This window comes from Sus scrofa, chromosome 4 (assembly GCF_054392235.1).
Source record: "Sus scrofa isolate SSC_HxYL_T2T_F1_AM1 chromosome 4, Sscrofa_HxYL_maternal_Yorkshire_Landrace_v2.0, whole genome shotgun sequence".
In the NCBI taxonomy this organism is placed as follows: domain Eukaryota; kingdom Metazoa; phylum Chordata; class Mammalia; order Artiodactyla; family Suidae; genus Sus; species Sus scrofa.
In genome coordinates, this window is record NC_139386.1 from 1,187,507 (window position 1) to 1,212,406 (window position 24,900).

At 64.1% G+C, this 24,900-nt stretch overlaps 2 protein-coding genes across 6 annotated transcripts in view; one reads left to right on the plus strand and one right to left on the minus strand.

The window, feature by feature from the left end:
* Positions 1 to 6,168: 6,168 nt before the first annotated feature.
* Positions 6,169 to 16,039, minus strand: RHPN1 (rhophilin Rho GTPase binding protein 1). 3 transcript variants are annotated; one of them, XM_085021490.1, is made up of 15 exons: positions 15,849 to 16,039; positions 13,543 to 13,658; positions 12,446 to 12,511; positions 12,149 to 12,230; positions 11,528 to 11,605; positions 11,071 to 11,195; positions 10,818 to 10,984; positions 10,418 to 10,611; positions 9,950 to 10,106; positions 9,760 to 9,873; positions 9,244 to 9,438; positions 8,784 to 8,860; positions 8,475 to 8,621; positions 8,224 to 8,382; positions 6,169 to 7,944 (listed from the first exon to the last, which is right to left on the minus strand). In XM_085021490.1, exons 1-15 carry the CDS (start codon positions 15,927 to 15,929, stop codon positions 7,786 to 7,788), a joined length of 1,917 nt encoding a protein of 638 aa, XP_084877616.1. In that variant the 5' UTR covers positions 15,930 to 16,039; the 3' UTR covers positions 6,169 to 7,785. The 3 variants fall into 3 exon arrangements, with proteins under 3 accessions (XP_084877616.1, XP_013849019.2, XP_084877614.1); XM_013993565.3 differs by having other exon boundaries at positions 12,446 to 12,574; XM_085021488.1 differs by having other exon boundaries at positions 9,950 to 10,109; positions 12,446 to 12,574.
* A 181-nt stretch (positions 16,040 to 16,220) lies between these two features.
* TOP1MT (DNA topoisomerase I mitochondrial) overlaps positions 16,221 to 24,900 on the plus strand; it is a 54,995-nt gene continuing 46,315 nt past the window's right edge. The window contains exon 1 of one of the 3 annotated variants that reach the window (XM_085021415.1): positions 16,221 to 17,379. The gene's annotated coding sequence lies outside the window, so the exon portion shown is untranslated. The remainder of the gene's footprint in view (positions 17,380 to 24,900) is intronic. The other 2 variants (XM_085021416.1, XM_085021410.1) reach the window with 2 other exon arrangements.

Consider the following 24,900-nt stretch of genomic DNA (forward strand, 5'->3'; position numbering starts at 1 on the left):
TCATTCTCAGAAGTAAGCTCGGGGGTGGGGGGTAATGAATGGGGGGTGGGCTGCAGTATTTAACAGTCGCTATTGGATTGTGTGGCTCGGCCTGTAACCGGCGCATTATGAAGCCTAATGGATTTTTGAGGCCAGATTGATTTTTCATTAATTTGGTAAAAATCTTTTTCCTCTCCCCTATAATTCTGTCTTAAAACGCTCCCCCTGACAGCTCGATAAGTCACTCTTGTCTTAATGCATGTCTGGCTCACCCGTCCAGGGGCGGAGGGGGCGGGGAGCGTGGAGCCCGGGGGGCCTGCCCATCATCGCAGGTAAGTACTGCAATATGCACGGGCCCTCGCCCGGCCAGGGCCTCGGCTGGCCGCAGGCAGGACCTCCACAGGCCCCAGCCCCCCGACAGAGACGACATGCGGGGACACTGAGGCAGGAGCCGCACCCCCAGGAGGGCTGTCCCGCTAAGGCCCTCCTCCTGGTCATGGCAAGGCGACACGGGGCTGACCCCCGAGGGGCTGACCCCCGAGGGGCTGACCTGCCCAGGCCTTTGGTCCCTCCTCAGGGACCCTCCCACGCTGCCCCGAGAGGGCCTACCCCAGCCTGGCCTCCTGCCCACCTCATCCTCCAGAGAGACCTCGGGGCCAGAGGGGCCTGCGGCTCCAGCCACCAACCCTCAGCGGCTGACCGGGCTGACCCGGGGGCGGGGAGGGAGCTGACCTTTTCCTCCTCTCGCCCTCTGCTCTCCAGCACAGTGCCCCCTGCTCCCCCAACACTGCCCTCCTAGCCTTCTCTCACGGGGTCTCCAGGCTGCCGGACACCCTCTTCCAGGGCCTCAGGTGACCCTCCAGGCCCCTCCCACACCCCTCCCCCTCCAGCCGCAGACTGTGCCTACTGGCAGCCCAAGTCCAGGGTCTACCTTGAGCTGAACCACCCAAACCTGCTGGCCCTCCTGGAGTCACCCAGTCCCACCACACCTGGCCCAGGCACCCCCAGGGGCCCCATGGCTCTGCTTCTGGTCCTCAGAGTCAGGCCACCGGGGGCCCTCTGGGAGTGGGGTGGGATGGGGTGGGGTGCCTGGGAGTGGGGAGCAGCTCCATGGTTGTGCCCTCCCCAGGAAGGGGCCGGGCTTTCGAAATGAGGCCCTTCCCCCACAGTCCCACCTGGGGCACCCTGGCCCTGCCTGGCTCCATCCTGCCTCTTTGCCAAGCTGCCTCCTGCCCTCCTTCTAGGGTCTCCTCACCACCCTGTCCCTGGAGGGACCAACCTGAAACTGGGCAGCGGCATGAGGCCCCCTGTGCTCTGTCCCTGCCCTGAGATGCCTCTCTCGGCCCCTAGATGGTCTGGCTTGACCTCTCAGTGCCCAGACCGCTGAACGCGGTCTGCTGGCTCTCCAGAGAGGATCCTAGGCTAGCTCTAGCCGCTGCTGCCATCACCCCAGCGTCGAGCCCCAACCCCATCCTCTGTCCAGAAGAAGGGACGATGGTGAAGGGGGCCCTGGCCCGAGGCTCGTAAAGCTAGTGTGTCGTGGCACTTGGAGGGCTTAAGATCAAATTGGTGCTGACACTGATGGGGTGGTGGAGCTGCTGGTCCGGTGGCGCCCTGCAGAACTGGGGAGACGTGGATGCCGGCGATGGTGCTGACGGCCGTGGGCATGGGGCGGAGGTGGAGGGGCTGCTGCGGGCTGGGAGCCGCCACGGGGCCGATGAAGACGAGCTGTCCCTGTCTGTCCGCTGCCCGGAGCAAGGGGGCCGTGGAGCCGGGGCCAGAGGGGCTGTCTCGGCGGGGGCGGGGCAGGGCCGTGGGACCCGGCCCTCTGCTCGCCGCAGGCCCACGCCTGGGAGTGGGTCCGGCCGTGAGGAGGGGCCTTCCTGCCGACCCCGCCCTCCTGGCCCGGGCGTCCTCCCCGCTCCTGTGCGCGCGCACGCGTGGCCCCGGGAGCCTGACCCCGGTGGGTCGGCGGGGCCTGGGCGGGTGCGCCTGTGTGCGCGCGAGCACGCGGTGGCTGCGCGGCCCCCAAAGGGGCTGAGTCAAGGATCCACGTCCCAGAGGAGGGAGCCGCTGGGCCCGGGCCCCTCCCAGACGCCGCCCGTGCAGCCGGGCTCTGAGCTCACAGGTAGGAAAGCGGAGACCCAGCCACCATCTCCGGGGGCTGGGCGCAGGGCCCTCTCCGGGTCCCCGGGCTCAGCCCCTTCCCAGCGGGGCCCTGGGCTTCAGCTGGGCAGTTCTGCCCGGCCTTCCGCGCCCTGTCGGAGCGCCCACCTGCCCTTCTTCCCACTCGGCCTGCCTCGACGCCGCTCAGCGGCCGCAGGTGAGCCCCCGCGGCAGCCCCACCCGGCCCGCGAGCCAGGTGCCACTGAGAGCACAGGTGGAGGAGGGCAGGCTGGGCCGGGAGGGAGGGGAGGAGGGCCGCCGTGGGGGGTGCTCACGAGCAGCGGGGCGTCTGGACCCGGGTACAGCTGGTGCGGCAGGGCTGGGGCCAGCGGTGCATCGGGCGCGAGGCACAGGTCGGGTCAGGGGTGAGTGCCGCGTGTGCTTTGGTCCCTGAGAACTTAGGCAGGTCGCTGCCCTCTCTGCTCCTCACCTGTCCCTGCTGGGGTGTGAGCCGAGGGACCCTCTGTCTCAGGAGACTGGCTGGGCAGAGATGCTGGCCGGGACTCTGCTGAGGGGTTTCAGGAGCCCCCACGGAAGAGGTGGCTGCAGAGAGGGGAGGGGGTCCCGGGGGCCTGACGGTGGCTCTCCTTTCGCACACACCCGGGGGCAGGGGGCCACAGAGGGCAGAGCTGCAGGTTTGCTCCCAGAGGCGGGGCCAGGCCCTCACCCCTCATGCGGGGAAATGGAGAGTCATGGCGCCGGTGGGGGTTTAATGTGCTCTAAACCCGCGCACTACCCGTTCCCTGCCCTGGGCCGCCCTCACCCTGCCGGGACAGCAGCATCGAGTGGGCACCTCCGGGGTGGGCCCCCAGCCTTGTCCCCACCTTTAACCTTCACCCAGTGGCCTCAGGGGCGGCTAAAGCTCACATCCACCCTGGAGAGCCCCTGCATCCCCCGCCTCTGGCTGCGGGTGGCCTCCGGGCACCCCCCACACACACTGGCCATCACCCCGCTCCCTGCTCTTCGGGGTCTGGAGCCGGCTGAGCCTCCCCCTGAGCCCAGCCCCACCGCGACCTGGCGGCCTCCTCCCAGGCCCCAGTCCAGCTCCTCCACTGCCCGAGCGCCTCACCGACCACTGACCCTGACCTGGGCCGTCTCCACTCCGCTCTCGAGAACGGTCCCTGTCGAGCCTTCCAGGCACTCGGGTCCATCTCCTCCCAGGCGAGGACCCACGTGCTCAAGGGCCAACCGGCAAAGCTCAGCAGGTGCTGCAGGCTGTGTAAGGGACAGGGAGGTCCGGGCAGCCCTCCCGGCCTCAGACCCCCAGCCCGCCCAGCAGGGGCTTGTCAGACTGCCCCGCGGAGGCCGAGCGACCCCACAGGCCTGGGCAGAGGCCTCCCTCTTCCCCTGGGCGGAGCCCACGGGGGCAGTGCTCAGGACCCTGTCTGGGGGGGTGGCGAGCTTCCTTGAAGGCCAGCCACCTGGGGAGCAGCTACACCAGGCTCTGGGCCCATTCTCCGAGGCCGAGGGCGGCGGGGCAGGGGGCGGAGGTGTGGCTGCTGGACGGCCCGAGAGGCCCACGTTCCGGCCACTGTGGCCAAAAGTGCCCAGGCTCTTGCTCCAGGGGCTGGGGGAGGGCCGGGGGTCCTCGTGGCAGCCGGGGTGGGTCCGCCCTGACCCGACACCTGAGGCCCTGTCGGGTCGGGTCCATCCTACAGAAGGACAGACCGAGTCCCAGAAACACAGGGACTTGGGTGGAGTGGGCTTCCTGTGAACGGGGGCGTTTACCACAGAAACGTGTCCTCTCAGAGCACTCGAAGCCAAAAGTCTGCGATCGAATTGTCGGCAGGGCAGTGCCCCCTCCAGAGGCTCGAGGGGGGACCTTGCTCGTCCCTTCTAACTTCCGGGGGCCCCTGGCCTGGGGTGGGCTCTGCTCTCCTCCCCTGCCTCTTACTGGGAGCCGTGTCAGTGGACCCAGGGCCCGTCCAGGTTGTCAGGATGCTCTCATCCCAGGACCCTGAGCTCCATGACTCCGGCTGCGTCCTCTTCCAAACAGAGGCACGTTCACAAGTTCTGGGGTGTATTTTGCGGGCTGCCTTGAGCCCTCCGCGGTCAGGCAGCAGCTCCAGCTTTTCCAGTCAAAGCTCTGGCTCGGGATCCTCGGCCTCTGGGGCTCAGGATGCTCTGAACCCCAGCTCTCCTCTCATGTGCCCCCCCCGCCCCCAGAGCTCGGGTGGGAACTGCTGCTCCTCTCACTCTGCGCCTTCCACACCCCCACTTCTGGGTCCCCAGGGCCCTGGGAGCACCCTGGATGGCCCCCAGTGGCTGTGCGGCTTTGGGCGTCTTGCCACGTCAGACTGCTGCCTCCTGTGGGCTCAGCCCAGGGGCCAGTGTCCAGTGGGTGGCAGTGGGGACCACCAGGAGGGTGACCACGGTTAGTGGGGTTCCAGCTAGGGGGTGGCTTTGATCCAGGCCCCTGGTTTTGGAGGCTCCTGGGCGGGGGTTGCGAGGGTGGGGGTGGGGCAGGCGCCCAGGGCGCACTGAATGGTGGGGGGCATGGGCAAAGCCAGGAGGGTCCGCAGCCCGCGGCCCTGGCGCCTGCTCCGCCCGGGCCCCCTCCCCTGATGGCTGCGCCCGGCCCCCACCCGGCCCCCCTCCTCCGCCTTGGGGCTCCCTTCCGCCTGCTCCTCTCCTCACATCAATCTGTGCCGGGCTCGCTGCTGACCCAAGCGAAACGGAGTTTGCCTTTTCCCCTCTCGGCAGTTTTCTGTTGGCAAAGCAAAATGATCACAGCGCGCGCTCACCCCGAACTCCCTGCCCCCCCCCGGAAAACGAGACGAGGCCCCTTGGGCTGGTCGCGGCCCACTCCCTGGGGCAGGGGCACAGGTGCCTTCTGGGGACACGTGTGTCCTCCAGTCAGCGCCCAGGCGCTCAGCCCACGCTCTCCCGGCCTCCGAGGCACCAGGGAGGGGGCAGTCTTGGCAGCTCCTGGGCCTGACCCTCCCTCCCCGGGGGCACGTGGGTGGGACTCTCGCACAGGGAGGTGCGTCTTCCCAGGTATTCATGGGGCGGGGGGATGAGCTAGCGCAGTCCCTGTCCATCCGTGACGGTGACAACGGTGATGTGTGGACCAGAAAGCGAGGAACCAAAGCCGTGACCCAAGGTGTGGCCCTAGGGCGGGGTGCACAGGCTGTGGGCAGAGTGCGGCTGCGGCGCCCGTGGGGACAGGCTGGCGGGGGACCAGCATGGATGGGCCAGGCGGACACACGGCTCCTCAGGCGCACATACCCACGAGCCAGCCCATGAGGCAGAGGGCGCAGCCCTGTCCCAGCCCAGGCCAGGCCCCCAGCAGATGCCCCTCAGCCGCCTGCTTCACTCCTGGGCCGGGCTGGGCACTGACATGACCCCGAGCCACCCTCTGCAAAGCAGGTGTGTGTGTGGCAGGGCTCATGCCTGGGCGCCAGGAAGGCCACTCAGGCCACTCTTGTTCTGAGTCCTGGCCCCAAGGGAGGTGCAGCATTGTCCCTAGGGTGGGGGACAGGCTGCGACTGACCACTGGGGTCCTGCCAGGCTCCATGGTTGTGACCTCATCCCCGAGGCCTCCCGGAGCCAGCTTAGAACTCCGCCAGCTGCCAGTTCAGCTGTCGGGGGCACTAGGGAGAGGCCAGGAAGGTTGGACAGGCCGGTCCATCCTCGGGTGCGAGGTGTGGGTGGACAGTCCCCCCCCTCCAGGGACAGCTGCCTCAGGCGAGCAGAGGCCACGGCTGGCCCCGTGGGACACAGGTCGGTCTGCTTCTCACTCAGCACCCACGTCCCACCTGGAAAGGGGGTCCACTGCTTCCTGGGGAGCTGGGGCTCCCCTTGACGCCCGGCCCCGGGAGGCGAGCAGGCAGGCAGGCAGGCTGTCCACATCGGGAAGGCGGTGCGTGGCCTTGGGGAACGGGCCCTCCCCGCAGACGGGGCAGGAGCAGGTGGCAGCCCTCACGCCCCGGGGTCCACATCAGCTGCAGGGGGCGGGGAAGTTGCCGAGTCGTCCTGGACAGGACCTGCCAGCCCTGTCGTCCCTGATTAGCGGGTAATGGCTTCCTTGACGCACAGGTTTATTAATCAAATTAATACGTGGCGAGGTGACCTTGGCCGGTTCTGCTGAGAGGGGCATTCTCCCAGGAGGGGCGGGGGCGGGGGACGCACCTGGATGCCCTGTCCCCGGGCTCAGGCAGGAGGAGCGCGCGTTCCCTCCTCACCGCACTCGCCCACCCCTCACACACTCAGCCCCACTCGCTGCTCCCCCAGCTGTGCCAACGTTCAGGGAGGTGGTGATGGCCGGGCTGCTCCAGCCTGGGGGCCCCGTGGAGGGGCGAGGATGGTGCCTGCAGAGGCGGGGGGCGGGCTGCGCCTGGGTCTGCAGAGAGGGGTCCCTGCTCTCTTGGGTCTGCTGCCTGCCCCTTCCCAAAACGGTGCTGCCCGAAGACCCTGCCTCCTGTAGCCGCTTGAGCGGGCAGTGCCTGCCCCCTGGTGGCTGCCAGGAACCCCCCCACCCCACCCCAACCTGGTGAGGGCACCCCCTCCCACCTCACCCCTCCCTTTGGGGCCAACTCTGAGTCTCACGTCTGTGGGATCTGGGGCAAAGTGCCCCTCTGCCACCGCCAGTGTGCAGGCCTGGGGGACACCGAGGGCTCAATCCGAAGAGTCCAGTTTGGTGCCAGAGGGGCAGCTGAGGGGGCCGGGGTGGGCCGGGGCCCCTCCTCTCTGCTGGGCTTGGGTGCAGGAGCATGAGCCGGCCTCACAGACACCAGCCTGTGGGCTGGAGCAGCAGCCTCATGTGCCCAGGCTGGGATGCAGGGTGAGGCGGGGCAGAGCCAGGCCCGATGAGGAGTGGGGGCTGGGCCCAGCCGGGCAGACGGGCGGGTGCAGGGCTGGGTCCCATCTACACCCTCCACCAGGTAAAGGAGGGGTGTCAGGGCCACGAGGCAGGAAGAACATGAGCAAGGATGGCTCCCCGTCCTGCACAGAGCGAGAGTGAACACAGTGCCTTGGTGGCACGCGGCCTTGGCTGGGACTCCACCCAGAGAGGAGGTGGTGCTGTGGGTGCCCCAGACTGCTGTGGGGAGGCAGGAAGGGAGCTGAGGCTGCCCCAGCCTGAGGGGTGCCCAGGAGTCCCTGTGGGCCAAACAGGCACTGGGCTCCGGGCAGACCCAACTCTGTGGGCGGGCGTGGACGGGGAACGGCAGGTTGGGGGGCGGGGGAGAGCTCAGCTGAGGCCTCAGGGGCCCAGTGTGGGTGCGGGTGGGCTGCAGGCACCAGCTGCCAACTCGTGGCCCCTGCCTGCCCGGCTCTGGGGTCGGCTCCTTCCGGGTCCAAGAGGAGTAGCTAGACACCCATCCCCGGAAGCTGCCCTCCTCCAGAGGGCACTCGGGGCACACGTGGACAGGGCAGCCAGGAGGCGGCCTCCTGGCCCCTGGGCGGCTGTGATGTTTCCCACGAGGGGCTGTGGCACCAGCCCCAGCACTGGGCTCAGATACACCTCATCTGACACTGTCTTGAATGGGCACCCCGGGCACTGGGTGGGCAGCGAACTGGCCCGAAGGTCTTCTGAGGTGGGGGAAGGCACGAGCCGGGTCCTCCGTCCCAGGCAGGCAGAGCCCGGCCCCTCACTCCACCCTGGGCGCCCTGGAGGGTGAGGGCAGGGGCAGCTCGGGGCTAGGGGGCTGCAGACAACCGTCTTCCTGGCTTGCGTCTCCCGGCCTTGCGGCCCCAGCCAAGGAGGGGCCTGGGGCTGGCTCGTGTGGGCACTGGTGTCTCCCAGCCACACTCCTTCTGGCTCCTCAGAAGCCCCCCGAGGGCCGGCCGGTGGTCCCCCTGTGCTCGGGACAGAGACGGGCACTGGTCAGTAGCCCTGGCCTGGTTTGCCTGTAGCTAGCCTGGTGCATGGGACAAGGGACGAGGGGGCGACACGTTGGGGGCAGCCATGCTGAGGGGACAGGGCTCTGGCAGCAGCGCCTCTGCCGGAGCCTCCAGCAGGGTGGGGCTGGTGGCGGGCAGGGGGCCCCGTCGGGCAGGAAGTGTCCTCCTGGCCTCTGGGACTTCTGGAGGCAGGCCCAGGAGGTAGGGACCCCCTCCCAGGCCCCTGGGGCTCACCGGGCCAGGCTCAGCACTGGGCAGCAGCGTCGCCACCTGCAGGCTCACGCCCTCGTCGCCCACACTCTTCAGCTGGGCCACCACCTCCGCGTGCTTCCACCACCGGCACGGCTGCCCGTTCACAGACACGATGTAGCCACCCTCCTTCAGGCCGGCTGCCTGCAGGGCCACGGGAGGGTTCCAGGGGCCCCGCCTCGCCTCTGACTGGTCCCACCCGCCCACCTCGGCCCATCGGCCTGCGGGGCCCTTACCGCAGCCCGGCCCCCGGGAACAACCGCCGCGATGAGAACGGGCGAGTCTCCCCGCAGCGTGAAGCCGAAGCCCTCCTCTCCTCGGGCCACATGGATGGGCCCCGCTAGCCGCCAGCGGTTCTTGACTGAGAACACGGACAGGGGCCCCTGCGGGGGTCAGCGGTCAGAGGCCTGGCTGGGCTGCCGCACCTGGAGGAGCCCTGGCCTGGAGCCCCGGGCCCCCGCCCTGCATCCGGGGCAGAAACCCTGGGGGGTGAGGCCACCACGGAGGGCAGAGCCAGGGTCGGGGGTGCCTGGGAGGGTGCTCACCAGCCGGTGGAAGATGTCAGCCACCTTCACCTGGGAGACGCTGGGGGCTCTGCCCTCCGGCCTCTGCTGCGTCTTGGCTGAGGGCGAAGGGCAGGGCTCAGCCCAAGGCTCACGGCTCCAGAGCCCTGAGACGTGGTCGGGGCCCCTCGGCCAGAGCACAGTGGGTGACCCCAGCGCGGCCCGTGCACCTTGGACCCCTTGCGGACCCGCGGGGCCCGGCTGCGCCCCTGCCAATCAGGAGCCCCAGGGGAGGCCTGGGTGTTTCTGCGCCGCCCCGCCTGGGGGGGCAGGAACCAGGTGTGGGGAGGGGGAGGGGTGGAGGGGGCCAGGGAGCGAGCCGCCGCCGGGGCGGGCTTCTCCCAGCTGCCCTGCTCCTTCGAGGGCTGCAGCTCCAGCTCCGTGGGGACTGGGAGGTAATTGGCCGCAACACCCGCCCCCCCCCAGGGGCCTGGCCACTCACGCCGGATGTCAGGGGCCTCGGTGGCCTCGAAGAAGTCGTCCTCGAGGTCGAGCTCCGAGTACTTGGCCAGTGAGCGCTGCAGCGCCTGGGCCAGCACGACCTGCAGCAGGTCCACCCTGCGCAGCGCCCGGCACACGGCGTGCAGCCGCAGTGCCTCCTCCTGGCCCAGGATGGCCCGCTTCAGGTGGGCCTTGCCTGCACAGGACCGAGCCGCCACACGCTGCCCGCCTGGCCCTTCCAGGCCGGGCCCCTGCCGCCCCCACCCCCAGATGCAGCCAGAGGAGGGCAGGTGAGGGCTTCTGGCTCATCCTGAGGGCCCCCCCGACAGGACCAGGAGGAGCTGCCTCCCACGTTGCCCCCGCCAGCCCAGAACACCACCCTCACCCAGGGCATCACCCACCAGGCAAAGGGTATCCAGGCCGGCTGGAGACCCCGTGGGAATGAAGGATGGAGTGGGTCATTTCTCCCCCGTCCCTGGGGCCCCCGCGCCCCACCCTCCTCTGGTGGCCGCCTCACCCAGCTTCCTGCGCTCCTCCCACTCCTGGGGCAGGGCGGGGGCCCTGGGCTCAGATGGGGCTGGGGGCCCGAGGAAGACCTGCTCCAGGGCTGGGAGCTCCACCTCGGCCGCCGCTGGGGGTCAGAGAGGGCGGTGAGCCACGGGTGCCCAGAGCCTGCAGGCACTGGGCACGCGGGGCAGGGCACTCACGGGGGCCGTCGCACAGGGCCAGGGCCGCCTGGTAGTGGGCCAGGGCCCGGAAGTACTCGGCCTTCACAAGCACCAGGGTGGTCCAGGAGAAGGGCACGTAGTCCCGGACGGGGGGCTGGGCCATGGTCTGGTGCACCAGCCGGTACTCGGCCGCCACCTGCTGGCACACACGGGACAGTGGGGCCTCCCGTGAGCAGCAGCCGCCCGCCCCGCCGCCCACCCGAGTCCCAGCAGCTGCCCTGCCCCACGCCCCGTGCCGAGCTGAGTGCCTGACCCCAGTGTGGCCCCAGAAGCAGGGACTCAGGACCCTGGGGGCCTGACCAGCCCCACAGAGCCCAGGACAACAGCTGGCTTTGGGAGCCCCCTGGGCCCCTCAGCTCCAGCCAGCACCCCTGACCCAGGCCTGCTGCCCATTGAGCAACTGCAGCTGGCGGCCCGTTTTCCCGGGATGCGGGCTCCCCACCTCACCTGGGCGGCCTCCTGAGCCAGGTGCAGCTGGGCCAGGCAGGTGTGGGGGGCCGCGGGGGGCTGCAGCGAGAGGCCCTCGAAGACGCACTCCTGGGCCTGAGCCGTCATGAGCTGCTCCAGCACCAAGAGCGACCCAGGGCTCATGTCCGGGCTGGGCGCGTGGGAGAAGTTCTCCCGCAGGAGGCTGAAGACCCCTGCGGGGGGGAGGGGGCTCGCAGCGGCGCAGCAGGGCTGCCCCAGCGCAGGCTGGAGGAGCGCCCTCTGCGCCCCTCCGTGTGCTGAGCCTCTCAGGCTGGGGCGCCCTCCTCCCCGCCCCCACACCCCGGCCACAGAGACGTGGCTCTGCCACAAGCGCCTGGAAGCAGGGAACAGCTGTGGGCCAGGGTCTGGGCGCCCTCACCAGCAGCCCTCCGAAAGGCCTCCACGGCGCGGCTGGTGCCCTGCGGGCTGGAGCGGTCCTGGCGGGCGCCCATCTGGGTGTGGAGGGCGCCGATGTTGAAAAGCACACTGCCCTTCTCGAAGGCCAGGGCCCGCTGCTGGGCTGGAACCCCGGTCAGTGAGTCGTACCTGCAGGGTTGGGTCAGGCTGGGCAGAGTTCACGGCAGCGGGGAGTCCCGGGCGTGGCCCAGGGCGCCCACCCACCCTGCCCCTACCAGTGGAAGAGCGGCCCGAGGTTCCTGGCAGGGGTGGCGAAGCGAGCCTCCAGGAAGCAGAGCTGGTGGTAGTAGGCCGTGAGCAGTTCCAGACCCGCCTCGCTCCGGCTGGGGGTCCGCGTCGCCTGCCGGGAAGAAGTCGCCTGGGTCCCACCAGCCCAGCCCAGCCCAGCCTGGAACCCCCTGGATGCACAGCCCCACGGGAACACCCCGGCGTCTTGGGGTGAACATGGCCACACCTGCCTGCCCTGGGGCTGCTGGGGACCACATATGCCACCCCAGGGGACAGTATAGGGCCCTGGGGCAAGAGGCTCCGGCAGGGTCCCCGAGGGGGACCGGACCGAGCAGCCAGAGGACAGAACTTCCCGGTGTTCGAGGAGCTGCCCTGGGTGGGGACTGAGCCTCACCGTCCTGCCTTGATGGATCTTTCACCTGTGGCTGGGAGGACCCCACCCACCTGCCGTAGGTCCTCCAGCTCCCTGACTTCGGCCTCATAGGAGGCGCTGTCCTCTCCGAAGTGCTCTGAGATCAGCTCCTGGTTCGGAGGGACAGGTGCCACACTGCCCGGTGTCTCCCAGACCAACGCGGGGCAGGGGGGCCCCGGAGGAGGGCTGAGGCTGGGGTGCACAATGATGGGGCTGCCCCCCCCCGCCCCAAGACCCAGCGATGTTCCTACTGGAATGTCCTCATCAACCCCCTCCCCCTGACAGGCCAGGACACTGAGTCCAAGGGCCAAGGTGGCCTCCCCCTGGGCCTAGTGGGCAAGCTGCCTGGGGCGGCCTGGCTCCTGAGCCCCCACTAGGACCCTGCAACGAGTTGGGTTTCTCAGCACGGGCTGACTGGAGGGGGTGGCCTCCTGCCAGCAGGACTCTCAGAGCGAGACAGGGACCCTGTAGCTGACACCCTTCCCAGGGTGCAGAGCCCACTGGATCTGAACCCCTGCAGCCTGGGGGGCCTGGCAGCTCCGGGTCAGACCCTTCTTCCTTCCGGGCCTCAGAGTCTCCGAGGGCTCAATGAGCAGGCTGGACCGGGAGGCCTGCGAGACCCCCAGACCCCGGAGCTCAAGGCCAGTACCCACCTTCAGGGGTGTGGCCCAGTCCAGCTGTTTGGTCTCCTTCAGCCCCAGGGGGATCATGGGGACAGCGATCCCGTCACTGGAACTAGAAGGACAGAACTCAGGCTCCAAGGTGGACCTGCTGGCCCAGGGGCCAGCGTCCCCGGCTACTGCTCCTGCTACAGGTGCCACACCTCTCCTGATTCTGGTACACACGCACCCCCTCGTGCTGTGCTGGATCACGTCCCCCAAACATGCGTCGTGGTCGGTTGGGGGTTAGGCGTAGGGTCCATCCTCCATCCGGCGAGCACGCACACTCACCTCTCTGGCTGCTCGGCATCGGCGTTGCCATCGAGCCCCTCCAGCTCCTCCTTCAGCAGCTGCAGGCTGGAGTTGACGTAGCTCAGCTCCAGGGCCACGGTCTCTCTGACCTGGGCATTGCTGGTGGCCCTGGGGGCAGCCAGGCTCAGGTGAAGCCCCAGCTCTGCAGATGGACCCCTGCGCCAGCCTGGGCGCCAGAGCCCACTCCCAGAGTGACGAGCCAGCGGGCTCAGACCCTTAGGGGGACAGCAGCGGGGTCCGGGGTCCAGGACTCACCAGATGACCTCACCCTTCTCTGAAACCCCCTGTGGTTCCCGCGGATTCCTGTCCACACGTGCGTGTCATGACACTGGCCCGAGCACACCGCATCAGAGGCAGGACTCCCAGGGCATGAGTGGCCTCTGCCACCTCCCTCCCCAGGACGCAGCACACAGCTGCCCCCCACAGCAATGGAAGCCAACTTCCCTGGAGGGGTGGGGGTCAGACCCTCTCTGTGGCTGCCCGAGGGGCGGGGGGGGGGGTCCCTAGGAAGGCGGGGCTGCTAAGGAAAAGGAGGGCCCCCCAGAGCCCTGTCCTGGAGCTGGCTCTGTGCTCACTGGCTGTGGCTTGAGCAGGCCTGGGCCTCGGGCCATCACCTGTAGCCCAGGCATGTGTGAAGAGCTGGGCACACATGCTGCCATGCACCTCCCCAGTCGGAAGGACTGTTTCCCGGGTCCTCAGCCTTGGGACGCCTGTCACCTGCCGCTAAAAAGTGCCCCAGCTGGTCACCATGTGCATTGGAGTCTCCCACACCGCGTGGGGTGTGGATACCTGCTCCAGCCCAGCATGGCACTCGGCCGGCACTGAGCTCACCCCTGCCAGTGAGGCCCCCCAAGGTGGGAGCTGGCTGCCCCAGCCCCTAGTGGGAGAGCCAGCCCTGCCTCCTGGGAAGCCACAGTCACGGACTCACATGTGGACCGAGAACAGGCAGCCACCGGGGTCACTGCCCTGCCTCCTTTACGCAGGGTGGGCCTGGCTCGCAGGGGCCTCTGGGAACGCGGCACCGCTCTCCTGTGGGGCAGGGGTGGCAGCTGGTACCCCAGGCAGCCAGCACGCACCTGTACAGGTTCTCGGCCCCTGTCCGCATCCGTAGCTCTTTGTTGATCTGCTGGTGGATCCGGGCCCTGCGGCTCTGCAGGGGGTCCCGCTGCATCTGCGCCAGCTGATCACAGCCCTGCAGAGAGGCCGCAGTCATGGGGGCCGGGCCTGGAAGGACGGGGCCCCAGGAAGAAGTTGGGCACATCTGCTGGGGCTCTGGGACTCAGCAGCCCAGCCTGGAGCCCCCACCAGGAGACAGCCGACCGCCCGCCCAGCACACGTCCTCCAGCACTTGCGAATTCCTGGCGTGACCCCCACGACCCATCTCGCCCTCGCAGTTACTCCAGGCCACACGTGTTTAGGTGGGGGGGTGACAGCCAAGGTGCTCACGAAGAGCGATCTTTCAGAGGAAGCGTGCCCTGTGGTCACACACACACACACACACACGGCCGTTTCAGACCCCGTGGGGACTCCAGCCTGTCCCGGCCCCACGCGGGGGGCACTCTAAACAAGGCTCCTGGTGCACGGCCACCTTGGACAACAGCCCAACATCTCCAGACACCAGCATTCTCCGGAGAGGTCAGTCAAGGAGGACTTCCTACAGGAGGAGGCATTCTTCTGGGACTTGAAAGACAGAAGGCTTCCAAGCGGTCCTAGGTGTTGAGGAGAGAACCTGCACCCCACTGACCAACGGGATAGAGAGCAATCAGCCAGGAGGACTCCCCCTCTGGAGCCCCGGGCAGGCCCTCATCTGGAGGTGGACGAGGGCTGGTGTCCCGATGGCACCAAGAAGGGACAAGACAACACAGCCTCCCCCTCCCCGCTCCGCCCTGCTGGCTGGCTGTCTTCCCACAGGCCCTTCTCTGTGGTGCCTCCTGTGCCCACTCCGGGCTCAGGAGGGATGAGCCCAGGGTGTGAGCAGTCACCCCCTGCCAGGAGGCCTGAGACTCAGAGGCAGGGGCAGGCCCCGCCGAAGCCACACCCCTCTCCCTCCCAAGGTCCCACTGCAGAGCTCCAGCAGGTTCTCAGGGCTGTGGGGGACAGCATGGCCATCCGCCTGGGGAGCAGGGCCGCACTCGACACAGTTCATTTGGTCTCCTGTGTCAAGGACTCCTGGAGAGAAGTGTTGGAGGCCGGAGACCGCGGGGTCTCCAGGGAGCTCTGCGGCCAGCACCCCTCAAAGCCTTGCCACCCTAACTCTCCCTGCTGGCAGCAGGCTGGTTGTGTAACCTGGGCGGGCTGAGAGCCACTCTCACAAGTGGTAAAGGGATCTGCCAGCTCGCCCACTTATGGCAGAACCCCCACCTCTGATAAGGCAGCGACCCCAACACACCCTCACTGCTGTGGCCCCGACGGGTGAGGGTCTAGTGGATCCCCCAGAATCCCCAGGAGAAAAATGCCATGGGCAGTGGCCAGAGCTGGCAAAGTGTGGGGATAGCTATGCCAGCACGGGTCTAGGAACAAACCTGCAGGACGGTGGGCAGGGCCAGGCCGCATGCCCCCACCAGGCAGGTGGCATGGGACTGAAACCCCTCGTGGATATGGATGCCCAAAGCCTGGAATAAGCACTGGGGCAGCCTCACGGTGACCCCCAGGGGAGAACCGGGCTCCGGGCTGCAGAGTGAGACAGCCAGGGTGCCTCCTCTTTCCCGAACACAGACTCCAAAGGTCTCCAACCCCCCCCAACCCCCCCAGCGATCAGACTTCAGAAGGAGGCAGAGGTGCGGGTGAGGAGAGACAAACACCCAGATGGGAAGTCCTCCAGCCACTTCCTATACCCAGGAAGCTTCAGCCGCCTGTCTCTAGGCCTTTCATCAAGAGATGAGTGCCCCGGGGCAAAGTTGAATGGCCCTAGGGAAGAGAGCAAAGCTAGGAAACGAGTGCCAGGCACGAGGAGCAAACATGAGGGCCACGGGCTGCAACGGACCCAAGCCCAATCGCTGCCACAGAAGCGGTTCCTGGAGCATTGGAGAAAACCACAAGCTGGGCTGGCGCTCCCACCGGTTTCTGGTAAGCGCAGGGCGGAGGTGGGGGTGTGTGTCCCCAAACAGGAGGGAGAGAGAGGAGCACAGGCAGCCAGCCAGCCAACCCGGCTCTGGCTCCGCATGGAGCCCTGGGTTCCCCAGCAGTAAGACCACCTTGCCTCTAGGGGCGAGTGAGATTCTCGGGGACCGGGTGGGTCCGCCCCCGCCCCCGACACTAGCGGTGCGCTCAGACGGGAAAAGCCAGCGTGGGCTCCACAGCCCCGCCGGTGGCAGACAGCCACAGGAGCCGGCTGGGTCTGGGACCCCTCCTCCCGGCGCCCCCTGCCCCCGGGCGCGCCCACCTTGCGGGAGCTGCCAGCCGCCTGCAGCTGAGTGCTCTCCTCGCCAGCGGCCTGGCCATCTGGCCTCTCCTCGGGGACCATCGCCGCCCGCTGCTCGGGCCACGCCCACCTGGAAGCCGATCCCGGCGCAGGGACCCCCGGCGCGCGGGATCCCGCACTGTACTCTTCTCCCGGTGGCCGCCAGGCCGGGTGGAGAGGCGGGGCGCTAGCCGCCGGGCGTGCGAAACTTGTCCAATCGGCGGCGGCAGCGACTCTGACAGACGGAAGCTTCGGCCAACCAGAGCCCGAGGGAGGTGGCTTCGCGGCCAGACCCCGCCCGCCTGCGCCCGAGGAGCCCGGAGGCGGGGGGTGGAGGGGGATGCGGTCGCCCCTGGCAACCGCCGGCGGCGGAAAAGGGAAAAACAAGGCGCGGCGCAGGGCCCTGGGCAACGCGGGTTTCACCCGCCCAGCGGCGGGGCCTCGGGGCGCCGCTCGTAAAGATTCGCCAAGGGGTGGTTAACAGTTTTGCTGGAACAAGCGCCCGTGCAGGTCTCGATGTCCGCTTTTCTCTCTGCGTCGGGACCCAGGCTTCGGCCTGGCCACAGTGCTAACAGCGGTCGGCGCTCCATTGCCATGCCTCTAGATCCTGCTTCCAGAACCTGCCCCTGGAACCCGCCTCTGGAGCCCACCCTTCAGAACGTCCAAAACCCACCCCAAGAACCTGCTGCAGAACTCGCCAGTACAATCTGCTTCCCGAATCATCTTACTTTCACAGCCCGCTTCTAGAACTGACTTGCCTCCGGGACCAGCCTGCCTGCAGAGCTGGCCTGCTTCCAGAATTGGACTCTTTCCGTGCCCTGCTCTCCTGGTGGGTTTGCCCCAGCGTCCGGGTCCTTTCCTGACTTCTCCAGGTATGATGACTCTGGAACACGCTCGTTTCATGCCCGGCTCACCTCAGGGAAGAACACACCCCTTGTAGGGGCAGGAACACCAGAGCATAAGCAGTAACGCGGCTAATCTTTATCACGTTGCCCTAAAGTTCCAGCCTTGCCATCTTCGCCATCACCTGGGTTCCTGCCACGCCTCCGTTCTTCCCCACAGGCTCTTGCTTGATCCTGCAAATCCTGTGAGCTGAGCTGCTTGGGCCGCCCTGGCCATCTGCAACAATAACTACGAAATAAGGGAATCGTTAACTCCCGGGAAAATAAAAAATAACCAGAGACGTATTTGACCTGACTCAGCGGTGTACCACTGTCCTGTGGCATCTTGACCCTGGACAGCTTTTACGAGTTTCTGTGGGGAGGGGAGAGGTGAAAGGTGAAGAAGTGGGTGAGAGAAGCGCCTCGTCCTCCTGAGGCTAAATCAATAGATAAGGCCTGAATTAGAAGCAGAATTCCAGAGGCAGACGCTTGTGGGTGGAATTGCGGAATTTGCAATGGTGGAATTCAACACCGCATTGGCAGCTCAGCGACTTAGGGGAGGTCGCCTCGGGGAGGGCAGCGGGGCTCTGGAGGAGGCTCCTCTTTGGCCGAGTGGTTCCTGTAGAGCTAAGGTTGGTGCGACGCTGCATCTTCTATAACCAGACAGTCCTAAAGCTTGTGTTTTTCAAGAGTGGGTGTCTAGGAGTTGACAAGAAGAAGCATCCCAAAGCGGAGTTCCTTTGTGGCACAGCGGCTAAGGATCTGGTGTTGTCGCTGCCGTGGCTGGGGTCCTGCTGTGGTGTGGGTTTGATTCCTGGCCTGGGACCTCCCTGCCCCCCCCAAAATCTTTCATTTTATGGGAGCTTATTACTATATGATATGATGTATATGTGAAATAAGTATTCTCAGCCAAGAAAATAGGAGGAAGAAAAAGCTAAAGAGGAAAAGCTAGGAATGCTTGTTGTGGCCCTGCGGGTTACAGACCCGACATTGTGTCTTTGAGGATTTGGGTTTGATCCCTGGCCTCGCTCGGTGGGTTGAGAATCCAGCATTGCCACAAGCTGTGGTGTAGGCTGCAGATGCAGCTTGGAACCTGTGTGGCTGTGGCTGTGGTGTAGGCTGGCAGCTGTAGCTCCGATGAGACCCCTAGCCTGGGAACCTCCATATGCTGCGGGTGTGGCCCTAAGAAGACCAAAAAAGTTGGTCAGTCCCTCAGAGGCGCAGTCTGGGACAGAGATTCTCTCGGCTGGGCTTCGCCTCTGACTGCTTGAGACTGAGAGGCGTGAGGCCCTGGAGGCCCTGAGCCGTGACCTTCGGTCTCGAGGGGAGGCCACGTTGCTCCTCCCCTGGGCTCATTTCCAGGGAGGAAGGCGGAGCAGGAGGAAAGCCAGATGTCCCCAAAGCTCCCCCAGACCTTTGTCACCTGGCCACACGTAGCTGCGGGAGAGGCTGGGGAGGTGTCGGCCTTGCTGCCCGAACGCAGTGGGGGTTCTGTCTGGCAGGAGAGCCCGGAGTGGGCTTGGCTTCCCAGAAGGAGTGGCCGCGTTGGAGTGAAAGCACAAATACACCACATTCAGAAAGGAAAGAGAGCGATGATCGAGACGGGGAGCTGGCACAGACCATGGGAGGACGTTGTGCCAGTAGACGGGCCGGGCCAGAGAAGACGGGCGACTCTGTACCCAAACACACATGGGAAGGGGGGAGCGAGGAGACCAATGACCGTGGAATCAGGTGCTGAGAGGGGCGCCAGGCGCCCCAAGTCCGTCCAGTCCAGATAACAGCTGCTTGCTGTGCTGCTCAAAGGCCCCCAGCCTGTGGAGGGCACCGAGGGCCATGGAGCAGCCGGCCAGGGTAAGGTGCCCACGTCTCCTTAGACGTGGGGACACTGCCCTGATTTCACCCACGCAGCTCAATGACAGATCCTGTTGTTGGCGGGTCCTGTCCAGTTGCCCCTCCCCGGTCACTACAGAATTCACAGGCTCAGGGAAGGATGGCCAAGCAGCCCCAGAGGGCAGAGACCCTGCTGGCGCCTCTGGGTTGTCACGGCAGGGTGGGAACCATGTTGGGGGCTGTGTGGGTCAGGAGCTGGGGGAGGTTAAGCACCTGCCACGCCAGGGAACTGCTGCACAGTCACCATCCAGCCCCAAATGCTGGCGGGACACAGCGAGCCACACTGGTCCCCTTAGTCCCCTTCCTTCAGCCGGTGGTCACCTGACGCCCGGGGGCTGAGGATGCAGCTGTGGCCAGTTGGACAAGATGGGAGTCTTCAGGGGGCTCCTGGGAGGGTGACCTCCCCCGACCCCCACCCTGGAGCTGTCGTGGCCGCATGCCACCCCGAGGCTTGTGGGGGAACCCGAGGGTGGCAGAGAGCCCTGGCCCTGCTCCCCTGACTTTGGGTTTGGGGACATAACCAGTCTCTTCTCCTTCTCAGTCACTTGGAGTTGGGCTTGCTGATGTCTGAAGCCCAAATTGTCCCACACCCAAGTTCCTGTTGCAGCTCGTGGGTTAAGAACCAGACAGTGTCCGTGAGGACACAGGTTTGATCCCTGGCCTCGCTCAGTGGGTTAAGGATCTGGCGTTGCCGTGAGCTGTGGTGTAGGTCGCAGACTCGGCTTGGATCTGATGTTGCTGTGGCTGTGGTGTAGGCCTGTGGCTACAGCTCCCATTAGACCCCTAGCCTGGGAACCTTCATACACTGCAGGTGCAGTCCTAAAAAGACGAAAAAACAAAACAAACAAACAAACATTAAAACAGAAAGAGAAGGAGCTGTCTACATTTGATGAAGACAGTGTATCAAATACTACAGATAATGACTATGTTACATATTGGAATTTTAAAACCATTGACATTTATTTATTTACTTATTGTTGTCTTTTTAGGGCTGCACCCATGGCATATGGAGGTTCCTAAGCTAGGGGTCGAATTGGAGCTGCAGCTGCCGGCCTACACCATAGCTCATGGCAATACTGGATCATTAACCCACCGAGCAAGGCCAGGGATCAAACCCGCAACCTCATGGTTCCTAACCAGGTTTCTTAACCACTGAGCCAGGACAGGAACTCCAGCACTGGCATTTAAATCAGGAACAAGATATGAATGCTTGCTACTACGATGGTTCTTCAGAGTAGTTTTGGGGGTTTTTTTCTCTCTTTTTTTCCCCCCAGGGCCATACCCTCAGCATATGGAGATTTCCAGGCTAGGGGTGAAATCCGAGCTTTAGCTGCCGGTTTACACCACAGCCACAGCAACTCGGAATCCAAGCCACATCTGCAGCCTACACTGAAGCTCAGGGCAACACCGGATCCTTCACCCACTGAGCGAGACAGGGATCAAACCCGTGTCCTCACAGACACTGGTTGGGTTCCTTACAGCCGAGCCACAGCAGGAACTCCCCGGAAGGCTTTTAAGTTAGGGAAATAATGCAAGAAAACCAAGTATTAGGGGAAAGGAGACAAAATTCTCTTTAGGTTCAGATGACATGATTACTTTTTTTTTTTTTTTTTTTTTTTTTTTGTCTTTTTGCCTTTTCTAGGGCCGCACTGGCGGCACTGGAGGTTCCCAGGCTGGGGTGTAATTGGAGCTGTAGCCGCCAGCGTACGCCACAGCCCCAGCAACGCGGGATCCGAGCTGCGTCTGCGACCTACACCACAGCTCACGGCAACGCCGGATCCTTCACCCACTGATCGAAGCCAGGGATCGAACCCGAAACCTCATGGTTCCTAGTCAGATTCGTTAACCACTGAGCCACGGCGGGAACTCTTGGTTACATAATTTAAAATCCCAAGAAAATTGGGACTGAACTCAACCCAGAAAACTGTTAGAACTAATTAGAGGAGTTCCCATTATGGCTTAGTAGGCCGGTAGCTGTCACTCCAGTTCAACCCCCAGCCTGCAGACCTCCACATGCTGTAGGTACGTCCCGAAAAAGGAAAGAAAAAAACAATTAGAAAATTTGGAAAGGTAGCTAGTATTTTTTTGGCTGCACTCAGGGCATGTGGACATTCCCAGGCCAGGGATCCAACCTGCACCACAGCAGCCACTCAAGGCCCTGTAGTGACAAGCCAGCCAGATGCCCGACCCACTGCGCCCTTGGGGGATTTTTTTAAGGTAGCTAGTTTTAAGCTACTGTATGTTATGGATTGAATTGTGCCCCCTCCCAGATTCCTGTGTCGTCATCCACAGGCCCAAGGTGACCGGGCTGGGAGGGGTTTAGGGTTAGAGGAGGTCGTGGGGGTGGGGCCCCCGCGGCGGCATTACCAACGTCACTAGAGAAAAAGGCGCCAAAGCCTGACCTTTCTCCCCCATCTCCGCCCCGAGGACACAGCCAGGGGGTCTGCCAACCAGGGAGATGAGGAGGAACTGAATCAGCACCTTGGTTTTTTTTTTTTTTTTTGGTCTTTTTGCCTTTTCTGGGGCCACTCCCCCGGCATATGGAGGTCCCCAGGCTAGGGGTCTAATCAGAGCTGTAGCTGCTGGCCTACGCCAGAGCCACAGCAATGCGGGATCCAAGCCGTGTCTGCCACCTACACCACAGCTCATGGCAACACCGGATCCTTAACCCACTGAGCAAGGCCGGGGATCGAACCCGAAACCTCATGATTCCTAGATGGATTCATTAACCACTGAGCCACAACAGGAACTCCGGCACCTTGATCTTGGCTTCAGCCTCCAATACTGTGAGAAAATAGATTTCTGTTGTTTAAGCCGCCCAGCCTGTGATATTTTTCTGATGGCAGCCTGAGCAGACTAGGAGACCATTTAAAGAATAATTGCTTTCGAGTTCCTGTTGCGGCGCAGTGGAAATGAACCCGACCAAGAACCATGAGCTTGTGGGTGCGCAATCCCTGGCCTCGCTCAGTGGGTTAAGGATCCAGTGTTGCTGTGAGCTGTGGTGTAGGTCGCAGACGAGGCTTGGATCTGGTGTTGCTGTGGCTGTGGTGTAGGTTAGTGGCTACAGCTCCAATTCGACCCCTAGCCTGGGAACCTCCACAGGCCACAGGTGCAGCCCTAAAAAGACAAAAAACAAAACAAAAAGGATTAATTGCTTTGATTTATTTATTTTTTCCGGCTGCACCTGTGGCATGTGGAGGTTCCTAGACTGAATCCGAACCACAGCTGTAGGCAATGCTGGATCTTTAATCCACAGTGCGACGGGGAACTCCCAAGATTAATTGCTTAAAAAAAAAAAATCCCAGAAATACAAACTGGGAATTTTTTCATTCAGAATGTTGGCATTCCCGTTGTGCCTCAGCAGTAACGAAACTGACTAGTAATCATGAGGATTCAGGTTCGATCCTTGGCCTCGCTCAGTGGATTAAGGATCAGAGTTGCAGTGTAGGTTGCAGATCCGTGGCTCGGATCTGGCGTTGCTGGGATCTGGGGTTGAATACAGGGATTGGCACAAAAGCATGGGGTGTCTGGAGAAGCAGAGGCGGGAGGCGGGCTTGCCCAGAGCCCACCAGGCGGGGCTCCTGCAGACACTGCAAAATCCAGGAGTGTGCACCCGGGAGCCAGGGCTGCTGCCACCTGTGCCACTGCCTTTGCCTCCCCCAGCACGGCTCTCCCCGAGGTCTCGCTGGAACCCAGCGGGCAGGGAGTCTGGGAAGGTAGTTTTCCGGCTTCCAGGCTCTCTGCTGGAGAGGTGCGTGTTGAAGTGCAGGTGTCAGGCTGGGGACCAACAGCTGGTGGCGTCACACCCCGGATATAAGGGACAACGTGTGTGAAAACCTGGTGTGCTGCACCAGGAGGCAGGGAAGGGCAGACCGGGCACCAGGGCACACACCTGTGAGGCTTCGGACAGGCAGGTGTTTGAGGGGTTGGTAGTGTGAAGCGGTGACAAGGATAAAGGGGCAGCAGCCTGTCCCAGGGGTGGAGAGAGAATGCCTGTGAGGCGTCACGCTTGAACGTGAATGGGCACCGCCGGCCCCTGTGACCCTGCATTTTGAAATCACGGCTGCCAAGTGAAAACGTCGGCGTTGACACAATAACAGACAAACAAAACCCGAATACGACCCCAGTGGCCCCTGGCAGCGGACTGGGTTTGGGGTCCTTCAGTTCAAAGCTAAATGTCCAGTGACTTGGTGAAGGCGGTGGCACTTCCGTCGGCTTTCTTTCTGGTCCCAAGTCTCTACGAGGGACGTTGCCGACACTGTTTATTTACATTTGCATTTTTTTCCGAACGAGGGGCAGAGGAGTCAGGCTCTGGAGGCACAGGACTGGCAAAGAATTCCATGACTCATGTGTTTGCTCACGGTTGTGGCACGTGGAGATTCTGGAGTTTTGGTACCTGCCTGTACTGAGAGGGGCCGCGACATACACTGAAGAATAAATAGCCGTGACGCCCGAAGGGAGCATGATATACTGCTGGGGGTGAGCCACTTGTCTGTGACAAATGGGGGATCAGGCAGCGCAGGACCACGGGAAGCCTTAATCAATGGTGGTAATAGCCTCCGATGCATCAGCCGTGCGGGTGTCACCAAGGGACCAACGCTGGAGAAGAGTCAACGGAACGTGAAAAAGGAATTGTTTGTAAATACAATCAACAATTTTGTGGTCGTGAGAAAGCCATTCATCTTTTGGAAACCGCCTTCAGTAGAAGATGCCCCCGGCTTCCTGGTGAGACGGGGCCATCAATCCCACGCAAGTCACGGGGCCAGTTCAGGGCTGTCAAAGGCTCAGGGAACAGACATTCATATTCATTCTTATTTAAAAGCGAGTTGAGAATCAGTTGGGGACAAAGGGCCACGGAGAGCCTTGGCTTGCAGAGGGCACATATAAAAGCCGCCGGGGAACAGAGAGAGGTCCACAGTCTATCTTTGGGGCTTCCGGCCATGGACCCCGGTGGGAGGGGCTCTGTGGGCCCTGGATGCCCACCACACGCGGGCCCTTCCCGGGCCAGGTCTGCGCTCTCCTCCTCCCGACACGAAGGTGCTGCGTGTCCACGTGGGGAGGGAGGGGGGTGTCTCTCTCCAAGCAGTGAAGATGGCATGTTTTGGGGTGAAGTCCAAGGAAAGGGGGGAGCCAATTACTGTCCTTGTAAATTTGGCAGAGTAGCCCGGCTCCGTGGGCATTTTTCTGGCCACTTTGGGGACCTAGTTCCACCCTTAGAACAGCAGGAGGTGAGGACACCCAGAGCTGCCCAGAGCTTCGGTGTGAGTAGCTGGCATGTACTGGTCTGACTGTGGGCAGACGGCTGGAGTCCCTGCGTGGCTCTCTCCCCACGTCCCGCCGTCCTCTGCAGCAGATCCCACAGCCAGGTGGGGAGCATGCTGCGGCAGAGCCACGTGTGCTGGAACAGTCATGGACAGAGGGCCGGGCAGGCCAGGAAGAGGAGGAGCGGCAGGGCTGGCTCAAAAGCCACCCAGAAACCTTGCGGGGGATGGGGTCCCAGGAGAGCCGATGACTGAGGCATGTCTCATGCTGCACACGTCAGCGGGATAAAGCTGGGGAATGTGGGGGAGCCGTCCCAGCAGCGGGTAGGGACAAGGGGCTGCTTTGACGGGGATGAAAAGGGAGACAGAGAAGTGGGTACACGTCTGGGGTGTTCTGTTCTGGGGTGGGGGGATAGGACTGCGAGCAGCTGGCTGTGGGGTCGGGACGACCGAGGGGCAGGCTGGCCTTTAACACAGGGACAAACAGTCCAACCACAGTAACAGGAGAAGGCAGAGGGATGGGCAGGAGGCAGGATCCGAGGTGGGAGGAAGTGGATGCCCCCTGTGGGCCGTTTCTGCGTGTCGGTGACTGAGGAAGCAAGGCCCCCGCTGAGGACGGGCCCAGGAAGCTTGCTGCAGGTCCCAGGAGCGGGGGTGGGGGGTGGGGGAGGTGGGGGGGATGGCTAAGGACAGGGCTGGGGCTCGGCCGGGCGGGGGCTCCAGCTGTCCTGTGGCTGCACAGAAGGCGGAGGGCGGGTTTGAGCAGGTTTAAGGGGTGAGAGGGCATGGGCAGCCTTGCTAGCTGGAAGAAAAATGCGTAATTTCCAGGACTCCTTCATTTGTGACCTAATGCAGGAAGATTCAGATTCTGGGTGGAGGTAACTCTAATGTCACAACTGAATATCATGCTGTCACACAGTTTGGGGTATAATTTATAAAAATTTTTTGACACCTGCCCAGTCAGTCAACAGACAACAAAGCTCCTACCCCAAACCCAGGACC